Genomic DNA, 16,803 nt, shown 5'->3' on the forward strand with positions numbered 1-16,803 from the left:
CATATATACACAATAAATTATAGACACATTTATAGACACATGAGCAATGAGGATGCATACAATAAGCTTCAGAATGGTGATATTAGGAAGGAGAGGAAGTACACGGGTGGGATACAAAAGCAGCTTGAATAGTTTTTATAACATTTTACTTCTAAATAAATAAATAATCAAATTCAAATATGGAAAAATATTAAAATCCATATCCAGTACTTAATTTCTGTACTATAATTTTATTGTTTTATCTTTTCTTTTTTGTTTGTTTTTGAGATGGAGTCTCACTCAGGCGCACAGGCTGGAGGAGAGTGGTGTGATCTCATTCACTGCAACCTCTACCTCCTGGGTTCAAGCGATTCTCCTACTTCAGCCCCCCGAGTAGCTGGAATTACAGGCTTGTGCCATCACAGCTGGATAATTTTTGTATTTTTAGTAGAGACAGTGTTTCATCATGTTGGCCAGGCTGGTCTCAAACTCCTGACCTCAAGTGGTTTGCCTGCCTCAGCCTACCAAAGTGCTGGGATTACAAGCATGAGCCACCATGCCCAGCAAAATTTTATTAATTTTTTAAAAGAAAAAAATATACATCAGAAGATAAAACAAAGAAGCAAGTTCAGAAATGTTAATTAACTTTTCCATGATCACAGACTATGAAGTGAAAACAAATAAGGAAATACAGATTTCTAATATTAATGTCTATTCAACTGACTTTGGCTAATTCATTTTTGCATTAACATGAACAGGGCCTGGCATGTGGCACAGGTACTCAGAATGAGAGGCAACAGCTGGGAAAGTTCTTGGAGGGAAGTTCCTTGCTGACAGTGGTTTTGTATTAAATGCCACCATTTAACAGGTAGCCTCAGGGCTGCACTTGGCATTCAGGGGTCTGTTCCAGGTGGAAAGGGGCCAACTCTCAGAGAACCAGAAGCTATGACCTAAGGAAACTTAAAGATCATCTAGTTCAATTGGCTTAGTTTACAGGAGCTTAACTGGCTTGCTGAAAGTCAATCAATGAGTGGTTGACTCAAAATCTTAATGCTATGTCAATTTTGCCAGTACACTAAACTTTATCAAGTGGTAGCAGAACATTGCTGGTATGATGATATGGTGATGATGATGATGAAGATGATGATGTAGATAAAGATGATGGTGGTAGTGATGATGACAGCTCACTTTAGGGAAGCATTAAACTAAATTCTATGCACTCACCCAAATTCTTTGTAAGTATCCTTTTGATTCCTCCTCCAATAACCCAGGTAGTTAGATGTAATCATAATCCCCATTTCAGATAAAAGAAATTCTTCTCAGTGACTAATCATTAATAAATGACAGAATAAGTTCCAAACCAGGCAATCTGGCTCTGAACTGGATCTCTTAGCCATATGCTATGCTGAAGACTCAAAAGTTAGGGGAAAGAAGGGAAGGTGGCTACTGGGAGCTTAATCCCATCCCTTTTGGGTACAACTTGGTCTACCATATTTCCTATCACTGGAGATGCAAAGTGAATATTCGGTTTAGAATTTGCCATCATCTGATGTTTATATGTATTCCATATGGTTTCAAGTCAAGTAGGCATCTTGAAGCAATGGTAAGTCAAAGTATAAATGGATTGACTTATGAGTTATTGAACTAAACGTGAAGTGATTGCTCTTAAACACACCTTTAGTTTTCATATACATAGAAGGGAGTACTTCTGTAAAAAGTAAACATTTTGCCCTCTCTTTGGTGTGTATAAACACTTATCACAGCAAGGAAAGAAAAAAAAAAGATGCTTGAGCCAAACAATACTGCATAATTTGCTTTATGTCAACTAAAGTGAAAGAGACTCAAATTTTTCTAATAATAAGATGCTATTGGTTAAAGGATGTTAATAATACAGTTTACAAGATGACTCAATTTATGACTCTACTATCTCCATCCAACAAGAAAATAAAGCTTGTTACTTTTACAGGCAGAACTAGATAGTAGTCATGAGGCTGAGTTCTGGAGAAAGGGTGTTGAGTTTACATTTCAGCAATGCCATTCCATTTTCTACTGTGTGCTTAATCCGTACTAGTATTTATGCACTCTCAAATTTAAAAAGAATGGTCAAGCATATATTCATTTCACTCAATCTCCAACCAGAAACTTATCAATATTTAATTGCCTGCTGAACAACTTCAAGAGAATGAAACCAAAATTCCGAGTACACACAAATTTTATTTGTGAGAAAACCACAATCTGAAATTCTGTTCTGTACATATAGAGAATGCTGGCTATACAATTTTTATTCCAAGTATAAAAACTATATAGTTTGTAAACAAGCATAGCTATTACCCAAAGGATATTCACAGTTGCCCAAAAGATTTTATATATCAAAGTTATATCAATTTCTAAGTTATTTAGAAGGAAACAAGTGAAACAAATCAATTTGATTTGCACAATGTTGGAATTTCTTGTGAAAAATATTGAAATGCAAACAAAAGATTAAAGAAACCTAGACACAGTGAAAAACAAGTTACAGGCATAGGATATCAAAATGTTAAAATGTCAAAAAATCAAAACAAGAAAATAATCAAGATGGGTTAATAGGCTTCCTTCATTTGAAGCAAAGGACAGGTTTTAAAGAGGCATATCTGAGTGATAGAAATCACAAAATGGCATCCACACGCCAAACAGTTTGCAGAAATGGTTTGTTGGTTTACAGAGCTTTTTTAAAAAATCAGATTACAAAATCACATTTCATATTTTTAAAATCTAGGTTTTTTTTCTGCTTTTCTTAAAAAGCCGAGGTTACATTCTTACAGAGTAGCAGCAAGCTGGAGTTCAGTAATTTCTGTCCTCATCACATAAGACTTTCCAGTTTGCCACCTGTTTTACTAGCCTATTGTAGTCATTTACATCGCTAGCCTGCCCCCCATGGTCAAGCGAGCTCATAACCCCTATCCACTGCCAGGCAAATTCAAGTCGTGAATGTGATCAATGGAAGAAGGGACTTTAAGATTGGACATCATTTGAGAGGTTCATTTGTTCATCTATTCATTCATTCACTCATTCATTTGTTAAAAAATATGTGGGTATTTGATAAGTGCCAGACACCGGGTTCAAATAAGAATATAAATATTTGGGACTTCTTTTCATTGAGGTATTATGCAATCATATATCTGGAGGAGCTTACCAAGGTTTATGAAATACAGTTGAGGACATAATATTAGCAAATTTTAGGAAATGAAATAAATTCTAAAGAGTGCCAATAATTTAAATGGTCCCGAAGGGTGGAGAATTTAAAGAAATAAAGGGTGGTCAACAATGTAAAATCGTGGCTGAGAAGTGAAGTCAAATGAAGAAAAAAATAAAAAGACCATTTCATGAGGTAACTAGCAAATCTCTGGTGACATTTAAGAGGGCACTTAGAGTAGACTAATAAAACCAGGTTCCATAGCGAGAAAGTGAGAATAACAGCATAAGAAAGAAATGTGAGGAAATGGGGGTAAGGGGTAGATGTGAAGAGAAAGAGTGGGGCCTTATTTTCTGGCATTCCACTTGCAACCTCAGTTTGTAAATATTTCTGGTTCTTTGGTTCTGTTGGAAATAACATTGTTTTCCACAGAGGTATTTAATCTTGGACCAATGAAATCAGGTGGCGTCTTTCTATAAAATGCCACCTGATTTCTATAAAATGCCATCTTTCAACACATTTAATAATCAAAGGAAAGCAAGATTAAGATACAGATGATACATTTATACTAGAAAGATAATGTTTATTTCACTCTTCTGTATATCTACACCAAAAATACTATTTTTTCCAACTTTGACATTGAAAAAAATCTAATGGCAACTATATGTTCATCAGATAAGGATAAAATGAACTCAGTAGGAGAAAAAAGGAAAGTTGAGTGTAGTTACTTCTGAATTTTCATAAGGTAATATAGCCTGAGTAAGATGATTTATCAGAATATCTTTATTTCACTTATTAAGCTGTGAAATAGAAAGAAAATAAAACCTGTCATCTGATTGTGGCTTAAAAAACAATAACTTCCTAAATTACTTCTTAGAAGTACTTTGAAGCAAAAGGCTCATAATGTAATTTTTTAAATGAAGGCACAATTTGAAATGAAAACAAAACTGACTGTTCCCATATGCTAAGAGTAAATCATGTCCTATTGCTGTGCCTCCCTAGGAGACACTCCTGCACCTGAAATTCGATAGAAAAATAAATGTTTATTGGTTGTTGCTTATTCAAGTAGTGTATATACATACAGCACTGAATGTTGAAAAGGCTTATCTTTATTTAGTGATAACTGAGATATACTACTTATTGGAAAATGAGAGTAGGATACCCAAATATGTTTATCATGCATTCTGTAAAATGCATGGTAAAAAGTCAACTCAGTTTTTCCTTCATAATACATGAGAAGAACCCCCAAGTGCTTGCTTCTTGATGTCTTAGTTTAAAAATAGAGTATCAGTCTCACAGAAGTACACCTCTACTAGTCTAGCCTTCACAGCCTATCCCATAGTGAATCCAGATGTACATTACTTCCACCTACTCTTCTACCTCTACCACCATAAGAGTGATGACAATTACAACCTACAAGTGAACCCTGGAAATACTTCACTGCCTTGTGATCATTGTGATGGCAGTGGCAGGCCATCTGGAGCTGCTGCTGCCATCACACTGGGTGCAGCAGGGAGGTATGGCCAGGTCTGCACACCCATGGAGCCAGCAGGAGCCGGGGACAGGACGGACCCCCACCCCATCTGAGTTGGGATGGGAGCTCCCTGGGTACCACCGCAGCTGCCTAAGCCACGACTATGGGCCCAGGCATCCCTGTGCTCCTGGGGCTGGGAGGAGGCAGGAGCCCTGTCTTCCAGGGCAAGGCTGCAGCCACCCAAGTCGTGGGCAGGCAGGGGGAAGCAGGAGCCCTTTTCTCCCAGGTGCAGCTACAGCTGCCCGAAGTCACGGCCATGGACCCGGGCCTCCCCTGTGCTACTGGGGGACTAGGAGCTGACAAGATCTCTGCCCTCTTGGAGGCAGCTAGACCCAGGCATTTCTGCACTCTTAGGGGTCTGGGAAGGGCCCCCTGGCCCTCGCAGGATCAGAAGTGCCTGCTCCCACTGCCTGGCTTCTCTCTGTTTTTGGCTCCTATTCTGATTTTGGAGGAAAGCTGGGACTGAGCCCAGGCACTGTCACAGTCCGGCCAGGTGTGCACATGCTCAGGGCAGTGCTGGCATGCCAGTCCCCTGACAACTCACCCCCCTCTGGGCTTTGGGTGCCAATGAGCATAGGAGGGAATCCAATGGTGGGCTGATGGCAGCTTGGTGCTGGCCTGCAGCCTGGCACCTACAGCCTGGGTGTCATGAATGGCAGCAGGAGGCAGACAGGTTCCTGGGCAGAAACGGGGTGGATCCCCATTAAGGCCCCACCTTCAGACCAGGGAGGGCCTGAAGGCTGGAGGCCAGGCTGCCAGTCCCATGGACAAGAGTGGGAACTTGCAGTGCCTTTTCTGGACCTGCCTATTGCCACTCATGAACCAATCAGCATGTACTTCCGCCCTTCTGAGGCCCATAAAAGCCCCAGGCTTAACCAGAGCAGAGCAGATATTGGGATGACCAGCTGCAGAGAGGAGCTACCCACTCTAGGGCCTCCTCTCTGCTGAGAGTTGCAGATGATGGGATGACCAGCTGCAGACAGGAGCTACCCTCTCTGTTGACAACTGAACACTCATTGGGACGACCTGCCTACAGAGAGGAGCTACCCTCTCTGCTAAGAGCTGAACACTCATTGGGACACCTTGGCTGTGGAGAGGGGCTGCCCACTGCAGGTTTTCTCTGAGCTATTCTAGTGTTCAATAAAGCTCCTCTTTGTCTTGTTCAACCTCCACTTGCCTGCGTACCACATTCTTCCCGGTCACAGGTCAAGAAATCGGGAACCACTGAATGGTGAGGCTAAAAGAGTTGTAATACAAACAGGGCTGAAACATGCCCTTTGCTTGCCACATTGCAAGTGAAGACAAGGAGAAAAGAGCTGCAGCCCTTTGGGGGGCCCGGACCTGGGAGTTCCCCGAGCCAGGGCTGTGACTCCCGCTTTGGGGCTATGCAGTTCCTGGTGTCTCTAAGCTTCCAGGCACGACCACATTCTCTGATGCTAGCCAGGGAAGCTGCTTGTGGTGTGCCTGGTTCGGCCGCAGCCTTACAAAGATCCCATGCCAGCACCTGGAGCTGCCCACCTCACGGCAGCAGCCAGTTTGTTTGCCTGTGCAGTGGCCAGACCCCACACTCGCTCACGCGCCCCTTGCCACTTCATGCCTGACTTGCAGTCTCCCTTGAAGATGTGGGAACCAGGTCGGTAGTGTGAACTGAGTGCAACCTGCCAGGCCAAGTGGGCATAATGAGCCCAGTGGGCCCGAGCAAAACTCAGGCAAAGGCGTCCACCAGCCACAGGTTTCCAGCCAGGAAATCAACACCCCAAAGACCCCATAACAATTGTTTGTACAAACAGGTTTAGGGATTTCAAAAATTTCAACCAACCATCTTAATGATTCTGAGTAAAATCATTGCACAAAGTTTAGCAGGGAATTCCTCTCTTTGAAGTTGTTACAGAGATTGCAATTAAGGACACAAACCTGAAAATGTTTCCAATTAATATAACACTGATTTATTAGAAATTAAGGAATTTATTCCACAACCTATTCAAACAGATTCCAAGTCCAGCTGAAAATAAATAAAAATCTATTTATCATCAAGGGTCCATATTTGATATTGGGATAAGCACTAAATAAAAAGCCTATTGTGCTAGGATCTCAAAATTTCAGACAGAAATTTATGTAGCATTCAAACAAAAACCTGTATAACACGTGATCTACTTACCCCTGCAAGGCTTTCTCTCCAAACCAGTCTCCTTTTCCTAAAGTTCTAAGAAAGACTGGGTCTTCACTTGGTGAGTCTTCACGAGTGACATTTACCTGCAAAGAGAAACGACGAAAGTTTAGATCCACTGCTTACCCACAATGGACAAAGGAACACTAATTAATGAAGTTAATTCCGTTTCTTGTTTCTTTTCTTATTTTTATAACGAAAAAGCATTTAAATTACCACTAAAAGGACCAAAGAACAACATCACAAATTCCCAGGAAAACCACAAGAGCTTACCTCCAAATATTTTGTTATCCTTTCAAGTTATTTTAAAGAAATAATACATTACTAGTAAATTTGATCTCACTCCTCATCTCTATTCTAATTTTCCTGCCTTTATGAAGCAACCACTATAATGAACTTGGTGAGCATTCTGTCCATCTTTTTATGTGTTTATGTACATGTATTTTTTAAATATATTAATAACATAAGTAGTATTCCTCATTCTGCAGCTTACTTTTTTCTCTTAATATTGTTTTAATTATTTATTCCATGCTCTTAGGTATAAATCTATTTCATTCATTTTAACGTATGAGTTTTGTTTCATTATGTAAATATATTTACTTACCCATATCCTATAAATTGGCAATTATATTGTTTCAATTTTTTTCTTTCTTTTATTCATTCTGCTGAAATGAACATCCTTCTAAATGCCTCCATATGCATATCCTAGTTTCTCTAGGATAAGCCTGTCCCTTTCCCTGAGAAGAATCCAGCTTTCATTTGAAGACACATCTCATTTTCATAAAGATTTCTTGCATGGCTGTAACTGACTATATCCCTCATAATCCACATGCTTCATTTGGTAGGATTTCTATTTCTAAAGATATATAAATTACATATAGGCCCTTTTTTTACCATAATAAATAAAATGCCCTTAAAAGAAAGTTGTATTTCTTTGGCATTCTCCACAAATTATAATAAGCACTCAATAAATAGTTGTAAATTGTTTTAACAGAATGTGTCATTACTAACAAGATAGATAGCCTAGAACACACAGGACTTGTGACTTAACAGAAGGCAAGTGATAATGTTTTCTGTTGCATGAATGAAAACAAAAATAGAGTAACTTGTACCTTTGTGTTAATTCACTTCTCCCTCAAGTTCTACTAACATTCACAAAACTGTCTATGTGTCATCCAGAAAGGTTAGTTAAAATTCACCTACCCGGAAAATGTGATGAAGTAAAAAAACTAATTTCTTGAGACAATGCCAAACACTTAAACACATTTAATAATACTGTGCTTCAAGTTTCTGAATCTAGAGATTAGATGTCAAAGACCAGAATTTTTATAAGTATTAAGAAGGTCTGTGTAAGGTGGAGGAAATTCAATTATTATTCTCCACTGATCCATTTGATTACTCCTCCACACAGTGTTTCAAAACCATGGAAATTCAGTTTTTAACACTTTTACTTACCACTAAGCTGTGTCTCTGTGACCACTAAGCTGTATCACAGAGACACTAATTTGCATGCTGAAGAGGCTTTTATAGATGCAGAAACTTCAGTAGGGAGTCTGATCTAAAATAAAGGTTACTGGGCCCTTATTCTTGAGGTTTTCATTCACCCATGTTCATATAAAAGCTAAAATTTATTTTCTTTGTTTAAACAGCATTCCATTATATGAATATTATGCAATTTACTAATTCTGTAGATATAAATGTGGGTTGCTTCCAGTTTTATTTTTGTTATACTTTGTTTTTATGGTGCTATTAACTGTCTTACTGTGAACATTCTTATGCATGTGTTCTAGTGTCCATAGGTAAGAGTTCACTAGGGCCAACATCTACGAATAAAGAACAAGGTTATTAAGTATATGCATCTTCCATTTTGCTAGGTATTAACTCACTCTTGGTACAATCTTACATTCCTACCATCAATGGATGAAAATGCATATTATATTATATTATATTGTTATCAACACTTAATATTGTCAGACTGATTTTTTTCCAGAAAGGTAGGTATTAGATGGCATTTCCCTTATTATTAATAGAGGTGGGAGATTTTATCATCTTATTTTTTGAGCCACTTGTGCTTCTTTTGATTATATGTCTGATCATGCTTTTTGCCTATTTTTCTATTGGACTGATTATCTTTATTTTTGTTGTTGTTCATTCACAAGACTATGGTTTGTCTAAATCATCTTTATGGTGTCCTGTTGAACACATGTATTAATTTTAATGTAATTACAGTTAACCATGTTATATTTTATTGTTTGCATTTTAAAATATCTTATTCAGAAATCCTTTCTTATCCCAAGATAATAGAAGTATTATCCCAATTATCTTTTAATTTTTTCCTAATTTTTCTTTTCACATTTACATCTGAAACTGGCATTATGTATGGTGTGAGCTAGGGATCCAATTTTATTTATGTCCCTATGCATAACCAATTGTTGTGATACCTGTAATGTCCATGCCATCCTAAATCAAGTTTCCATATTATCATGGATCTTTATCTGGGCTCACCGTTCTTACACTGACATATTTGTCTGGTTTTCAGTCAAATTAAGTCCACATTTTTTTCCATTACCTGAACCTTATAATAGGTCTACTGTAGTAACTCCCAATATGTTTCTCTTTCTTTTGAATGTTCTGCCATGTTGGTGTTTTGCTCTTCATTATACTATTTTAAATAAAATTTTCTTCTTAAAAGACTCGAACATTTTCTTGTTATAGATATGCCTAGATACTTGATTTTTGAAATGGTATTTTAAAAACATATTTTAGTTACATGTTACAGTATTTAGAAATGTACATGAATTTTTAAGTTATCATATAGTAAAATTTACTTCTATCATATAGTAACATTTACTTCTTTTTTGGAATATAGTTGTATGAACTTAAACACATGGATAGATTTGTCTAATTCCCAGAACAATTAGACACAGAACAATTTCATCACCTCCAGAAACTCCTTCATGCTATGTATTTATAGTCATATCCTTCTCATTCCTCACCCCTATAGTCTGTTCTGCATCAAACTAATTCTATCTTTTTGAGAATGCCATATAAATGAAATAATACAATATTTAACCTTTTCAGGCCTTTTTTTCTTACTCAGCATTAGACCTTTAAGGTTCATCCAAGTTGTTGCAAGATTCAATAGTTTATGTTTTTTATTGCTGACTAATATTTCATTGAATGAATATGACACAATTTGTTTATTTCTAGTTTTGGCAATTATGAATAGAGATGCCACAAACACTGATGCAGAGTTTTTTGTGTGAGCTATATTTTCATTTCTCTAGAATAAATATCACAAAGAGTAATTGCTGTGTCATACGGTAAATGTTTATTTAACTTTATAAGAAACTGCAAATTGTTTTCCAGAATGGCTTTACCATTTTGCATTCCCAGGAGCAGTGATTGAGAATACCGGTTGCTCTGCATCCTCACTAGCACTTAATATTGTTAATTTTTGTTTTTAGATTTAGCCATTCTATTAAGTATGCAGTAGTATCTCAGGATTTCAATATGCACTTTTCTAATGACTAATCATTTTGAACACCTCTTCATGTGCATATTTGCCATTTGTGTATCTTGTTTGCTGATGTGTTCAAGTCTTTCATTCTTTTTTTTAAAGTGGGTACTTTGGTGTTTTTTGTTGATTTTTAGGTGTTTTTTTATATAGGATCAATAAAGGATAGGATCAATACAAGCCCCTTACAAGACGTGTACTTTTCAAATAATTTTCCCTGTTAGTAATTTGTCTTTCCATTCTCTGAACAGTGTTTTTCACAGAATAAAAGTTTCTAAATTTGATAAAGCCCACTTTATCATTTTTCTTTATGGATTGTGCCTGGTGGTGTCATGCCTAGGAACTCTTCCTATCTAATTGCAAGTCATACATTTCTCTTGAAAGTTTTATAGCTTTATGTTTTACTTTTAAATCTATTACCAATTTTCATTTAATTTTTATATAAGGTATAAAGTCTAGGTCAAGGTTCCCCTGTTTTGGTCCATGGATTACCAATGGTTCCACCACCATTTGTTGAAAAGACTTTCCTTTTGTTGTCAGTTACTTTCATTTATTGATTGCTCTGTTTCTCACCTTAAGTATGTTAACTGTAGGCATGTTGTAGATACCACTTATCAGGGCAAGAACATTCTCTTATATTCTCAGTTTGCTGAGAAGTTTTATTATGAAGGGATGTTATACTTGTCACACCCTTTCACTGCATCATTTGGCATGATAATGTGATTTTTTTCTTTAGACTGTAGATGGTAGAATATGTTGAATGATATGGCTTTTTCAATATTCATTTATAGTAAAATATCCAGTTCTATAATGTCCAAGACAGCTACTACTAGCAGCTATTGCAATGTGGCTACTACTACTGAGAAATTAACATTAAAGTTAAGTCAGATAATTTTACTTTAGATAGCAAGTGTGACCAATAGCTATTATATTGGGTTGTGTAGAGATATAGAACAGTTCCATTAATAAAGAAAAATGTACTGAATAATGCTGATTTTGCTAAACTCTTATTAATTTTAATAATATATATGTCTACATAAAATCCTAAAAGAAACTAAAAACATATCATGTATAAATAATTACTGTTTCTTTATTTCCAAATATTATTTATTTTTCTTAACTTACTATAGTATTTGGGATGTCTAGTACCACATTAAACAAAATTGGTAATAATGTATATCTTTATCTTGTTCTTGATATTTAAAAAAATGTTTCTCAGAGGTTTCACCATAATGTATACATAAACATATGTATACATATGCAAATAAAATTTCCATAACGGAACACTTTTTATATTAAAAATCACTGAGCATTGTGTTAAGGCAACATATTTAATTGGCATGTTTAAATACTTGTTAACTTTATGAAGCAAAGCCATGTGATTTTAAATGCCATTTGATAGACAAGAATTTTTGAATCACATTTTTTTCTAATGGTAGGATACGAGGTATGTTGAATGGAATCAGAAAAATCAAAATGTATTTGAGCTATTATTAAAAATCTGCAACTTTGCTTACCCATCCTGTTCGATTTTGGTTTGATTTATTTATAAAGAGATAGTTCATTTTATGATGTGACACAACTGCAGGGACATATGCAGGAATCTTCGGTGCTTTATAGTTCACTGTTGGAGAAGCAACTCACGTTTCCAGGCAACTGGAATGGAGTGATTGAAGTATAGAGAACTAACTGAGCTTCTACTGGAGGCAGCACCAGTATTTTAGCCATCATCACTGCAAGCATTCTGCCTCAGGTTTTAGAAAAATCAGATAGCACAGGCTTAATGGGGGAAAAACAAGTACGGCAAAGCTTATTTTATAATGCTTCTCTCTTTGTGTGAATGTGCTTAATGGAAGAATAAAAATTGTTTTACACTTAAATAAGTGGAACTGAACAAGGGGAATTTCATTTGTAGCTTGGCAGCCCCTGTTGTGTCTCTCTATCTCACAGCATTTTCTAAGAAAAAGCCAGTTTGGTGGTAGCAAGAAACAGATCTTGGCCAAGGTTATCCTTTATACATTTTTTAAATGCATGGGAAAACAAGTTGACATCTGTACACCTAAAACAAAACATATAACATATAATTGTAGAAAATTCCAGTTCTACAACTTATTTGCCTGCTCAACTGAGCCTACTCTCTTATTATTCACCTCTCTTTCCTGCTCTTTGCCATTGGGACTTAAGTATGCTGACCTCACCTTCTGCTTCTTAAGACTTAATATATTCTAATTATTGTATATGGTGACATATTCTTAATGATTTTAATATGTTAGAATTAGAACTAATATAATTAATATTGTTAATATATTAGTATTAGAATGAATAAAATTAATACAATTATTATGTAATTTACATAACCAAGAATCATAGCAGCTAACTTGTGTGACCTAAAAAAGTAAGTTAGTAGAAGTTTATGTCTGGTTTAAAGTAAAATATCTTGAATGTGTCAAGAGAGTCTAATATATTAGTACTACTTCCCTCCCAGAATCCCCAGAGTGCTCTGAAATATTGCCAAGGGAATTGGTTCCTGTGGTGTAATTTCCACACTGTTTTTCTACTTATACTCACTACGAAACTCGTAAAAAGGCATGACTAATGCACCTGTCTTCAGCTGAAACTGGTTACAAAGCACTACTTTTAGGCAGGAAAATTTACACTAACAGGGTGGTAACAAAAGACTGTCAGAAATCCATCTCAAAGGATAAACACATCATTGCATCATAGCGAAGAATTAGCAATGTAGTAAAGAAAAAACAAATCTAAAATGTCAGGACAAATTCCCTATGCAACTTTTTGAATAATTTACATCCATGGAGATTTTCAATTTTCTCTGATTCTTTAGTCAATCTAAACAAAAAGACAATAAATGATAAACTCTAATAATCTATCATATAAACTACAAAATATTAAAATTTTCTTATCTTCTAACACTGGAAAATATAAGATATAATTTTAACTATAACCATGGTCAGACATGTCATTTCATGATACCTTTTAAGAAGTCAGCCTTGAGTTCTACTTCTATCCCAGGCATTCAGAGATCAGTCAAAAGAATAGGAATAATAAAAATATAAATATTGTTTTCTTCATTTTTGTGTGACATGCCACTGGTGTAAATATTGACATATGCATACACTTGATCCAAAAGTAGTCCAAGGAGAATTATCTAAATTGTGATCCAACAATACTTATAATCTTCCACTGCATTCTATTCACTGTAGCTCTGTAAATCTCTCTATATATGAGCTATAAGTTACAGTCCATCATTTTGTTAAATTAGAGGAAATAAATATGCTTCATGTATAAAGTGATAATTATAAAAATGGAAACTGGCATATCAATTCCTTTCTATTCGCATTTCCTTCTCCATCTCTTTCTATACTTAGTACATACAGAGATATGAATTCCTTGTAATGATACATAATAAAGAAACATAAGTTTAAATCATAGGTTATCATATGACACAAACACAAACATGATTATAGCTTTACTGGGGAAATAAATTTAAGGTATTTTAGTAATATAATAGTATAGCATTAATCTAAAAGAAATTCTATTTTCCAATTCACTCAATTTCTTAGTTTTAAGATATAAATAAATTCATATTGTTGAAAAATTAAAAGTTTTAGAAATAAAGTATGATTTTTCATTCATAACCCTTGTCTACCCCATTTTTACCCCTTCCTTTATAATTTATCACCTTTAGTAGTTTTTACTATCAATATTTCTTTATGAAAATAACTTAAAACATTAATGTATATCTATCCTTATCATCCTCAGAGTATTCAGCAACTTGCCTAAGGGCATTAAAATGACTAAACTTCGTAACAGGATTAAAATTTAGGCCATCTGATTTCAAAGCCCAGATGTTTCATTATAGCAATGTTACTGCTTCTAATGACTTGATGAATTTTGTAAGTGACCTAAGTACTTTCTTTCTCTTTTTTTGGAGGCAAAGTTTTGCTCTGCTACCCAGGCTGAAGTGCAGTGGCACCATCTTGGCTCACTGCAACCCCTGCCTCCTGGGCTCAAGCAATCCTCCTGTCTCAGCCTCCGAAGTAGCTGGGATGACAGGCATGCACCACCATGCCCAGATAATTTTTTCTATTTTTTGTATAGATGAGGTTTTGGCATGTTGCCTAAGCTGGTCTTGAACTCCTGAGCTCGAGTGATCCACCTGCCTCGGCCTCCCAAAGTGCTGAGGTTACAGGCATGAGCCATCACATCCAGCCAGTATTTTCTTTTTTATTATATTATTTTAATTATGGAGATCTTTCTATTCACACAAATATATCAGTGTCATCTAATATTATGATTATTAGCAAGTAGGCTACTTACTGGTCTTCAAAGTTACACCTTTTTTTCCCTCCTGCATCATTTTTTGTAAGATCCATTCTCTAATACCTCTCTGTGTCAAAAAATGGAACAAACTCATATAGCACAAGACTCTGCATGTGTTCCTACTGGAGTTACTAACCAACCCCAGGCTCCCCTAGTGCATCACTGTCTTGTGCCACCAAAGCTTACCGTTCCTTTGCTGATGATAAAGAAGGTGTCCCCTCTTGCACCTTGCCTGATAATATATTCTCCATTTTCATAGTGGGTCTGAAAAGTAGAAACAATAAGAAAAAAAAATTAAGCAAGGAGTAAGCTACCAAACAGCTCAGCCTCTTCAAATATCAACCCCCAGGGATACATTCATCCTAATGGAATTTTATCCAAGCCTAGAACCATCATGATTTAATAATGAATATTAGTCAATGTATGCAATAATTACAAAGATATCATTTCTATAATGCTCTTTTTTAATTATTATTACACTTTAAGTTTTAGGGTACATGTACACAATGTGCAGGTTAGTTACATATGTATACATGTGCCATGCTGGTGTGCTATAATGCTCATTTTCAAGACTGCTTTTAATGTCATTTTTCTAGGTGATTATATCATACCTTTAAATTCATTCATTTCGATTGTTTGATGAAAATATTCTTTTCTCCCATCAACTGAGCATGAAACAAAATAGCAGAGCTCCTAATAATATAGAACTACTCATTCTGTATTATTTTATTTGTCATTCTCATTGAGTTTTATATTTTCATAATTAGAGCCTTTTTCTCCTAAGAAATTGTTGCAGCATGCAAAAATCTTCCTTTGAAACCAGGTTGATTTTTTATTGTGGGTTAGACGACCCTAGTTACTTTCTAAGGCACCACTTCATGCTTTAGTGTTCTTGCTTCAGCAGTTTAGATTTGGCCCTGTCAAATGGAATGTCTTAATTTTATGGACTGAATTCTGGTCCAGCATCTGTGAGCTTATAAACTATCAAACGAGGAGTGAGGTAAGGCCGCAAAAGGATTATCACAGTCAGTATATCAGTATTCTGACACGGACACCACAACTAGGTCTGTTTCCAGGGTGAAGATTACTTCTGCAATGAACAAAAGTAATTTCAATAAGGAGAGGTCAGAGAAAGTATACTGCTGGGTCAAGCGGTCTAACAGAAAGATGAGAACTGTGCCATCTGGCCCTATCCTTCTCTGCAGCATAGCAGAGAAGCTATATTTTTGGGAAATAAAACATTATTTTGCACACTCCTAACAAAACAGAATTCGTGGTTTACATGCCATATCCATTAGACTGATGGTTGTTATTTGTCCTTATGCTTCAATACAGTTTTCCTTAACACATAAAGTGCTAAGATTGCCTTAAAATTGCCTTTCATTAATACTTGACATTGAAAAGAGCCATTATTTTCTTAGAGTGTCTAGAAAGTTAACATACTACCTAATTTGCTAGCTTTTTTACTCAAAAGTAATTCAGTTTTCTAGGAACAAGATTTTTAAATAAAAAAGGTATTCCTTATTCCTTTCCCTCAGTTTCAACCACCAGATGATATATACAGTCTGATATGTACACTTCAAGACTTTCTTTCCATGCTTTTAACAACCACCAACCCATCCTGCACACACACACATGCATACAAATAATTATTTCTAAATAAAAATAATATTATAGAATGCATATTCTTCAACTGATTTCATTTAACAAGATATCTATGCTGCACTAAAATGGAAAGAATTTTACAACATGCAGATTTGAAAAACAAAATGGCTGTGGTCCACTTTCATGTATTCATTTAACAAACACCTTTTTAAGACAGGGTCTCATTCTGTTGCTCATTCTGTTGCAGTGGCCCGATCATGGCTCATTGCAGCCTTGACCTCCCAGGCTCAAGTGATCCTCTCACCTCAAATCTCATCTTAAATTGTAGCTTTCATAATTCCCACAGGTTGTAGGAGGGACCTGGTGGGAGATAATTGAATCATGAGAGCCATTTCTTCCGTACTGTTCTTGTGGTAGTAAAGAAGTCTCGGCCGGGCGCGGTGGCTCACGCCTGTAATCCCAGCACTTTGGGAGGCCGAGGCGGGCGG

At 36.1% G+C, this 16,803-nt stretch overlaps 1 protein-coding gene across 3 annotated transcripts in view; it reads right to left on the minus strand.

The window, feature by feature from the left end:
• Nucleotides 1-16,803, minus strand: part of PRKG1 (protein kinase cGMP-dependent 1) — a 1,413,735-nt gene that overhangs the window by 221,133 nt on the left and 1,175,799 nt on the right. For all 3 annotated transcript variants that reach the window (XM_055354062.2, XM_019034965.4, XM_019034964.4), the window contains exons 6-7: nt 14,897-14,974; nt 6,844-6,938 (exon numbers count right to left, since the gene is read on the minus strand). In XM_055354062.2, the coding sequence (XP_055210037.1) occupies nt 6,844-6,938; nt 14,897-14,974 (173 nt within the window). The remainder of the gene's footprint in view (nt 1-6,843; nt 6,939-14,896; nt 14,975-16,803) is intronic.

The sequence above is a fragment of the Gorilla gorilla genome, chromosome 8, assembly GCF_029281585.2.
Source record: "Gorilla gorilla gorilla isolate KB3781 chromosome 8, NHGRI_mGorGor1-v2.1_pri, whole genome shotgun sequence".
NCBI lineage: Eukaryota > Metazoa > Chordata > Mammalia > Primates > Hominidae > Gorilla > Gorilla gorilla.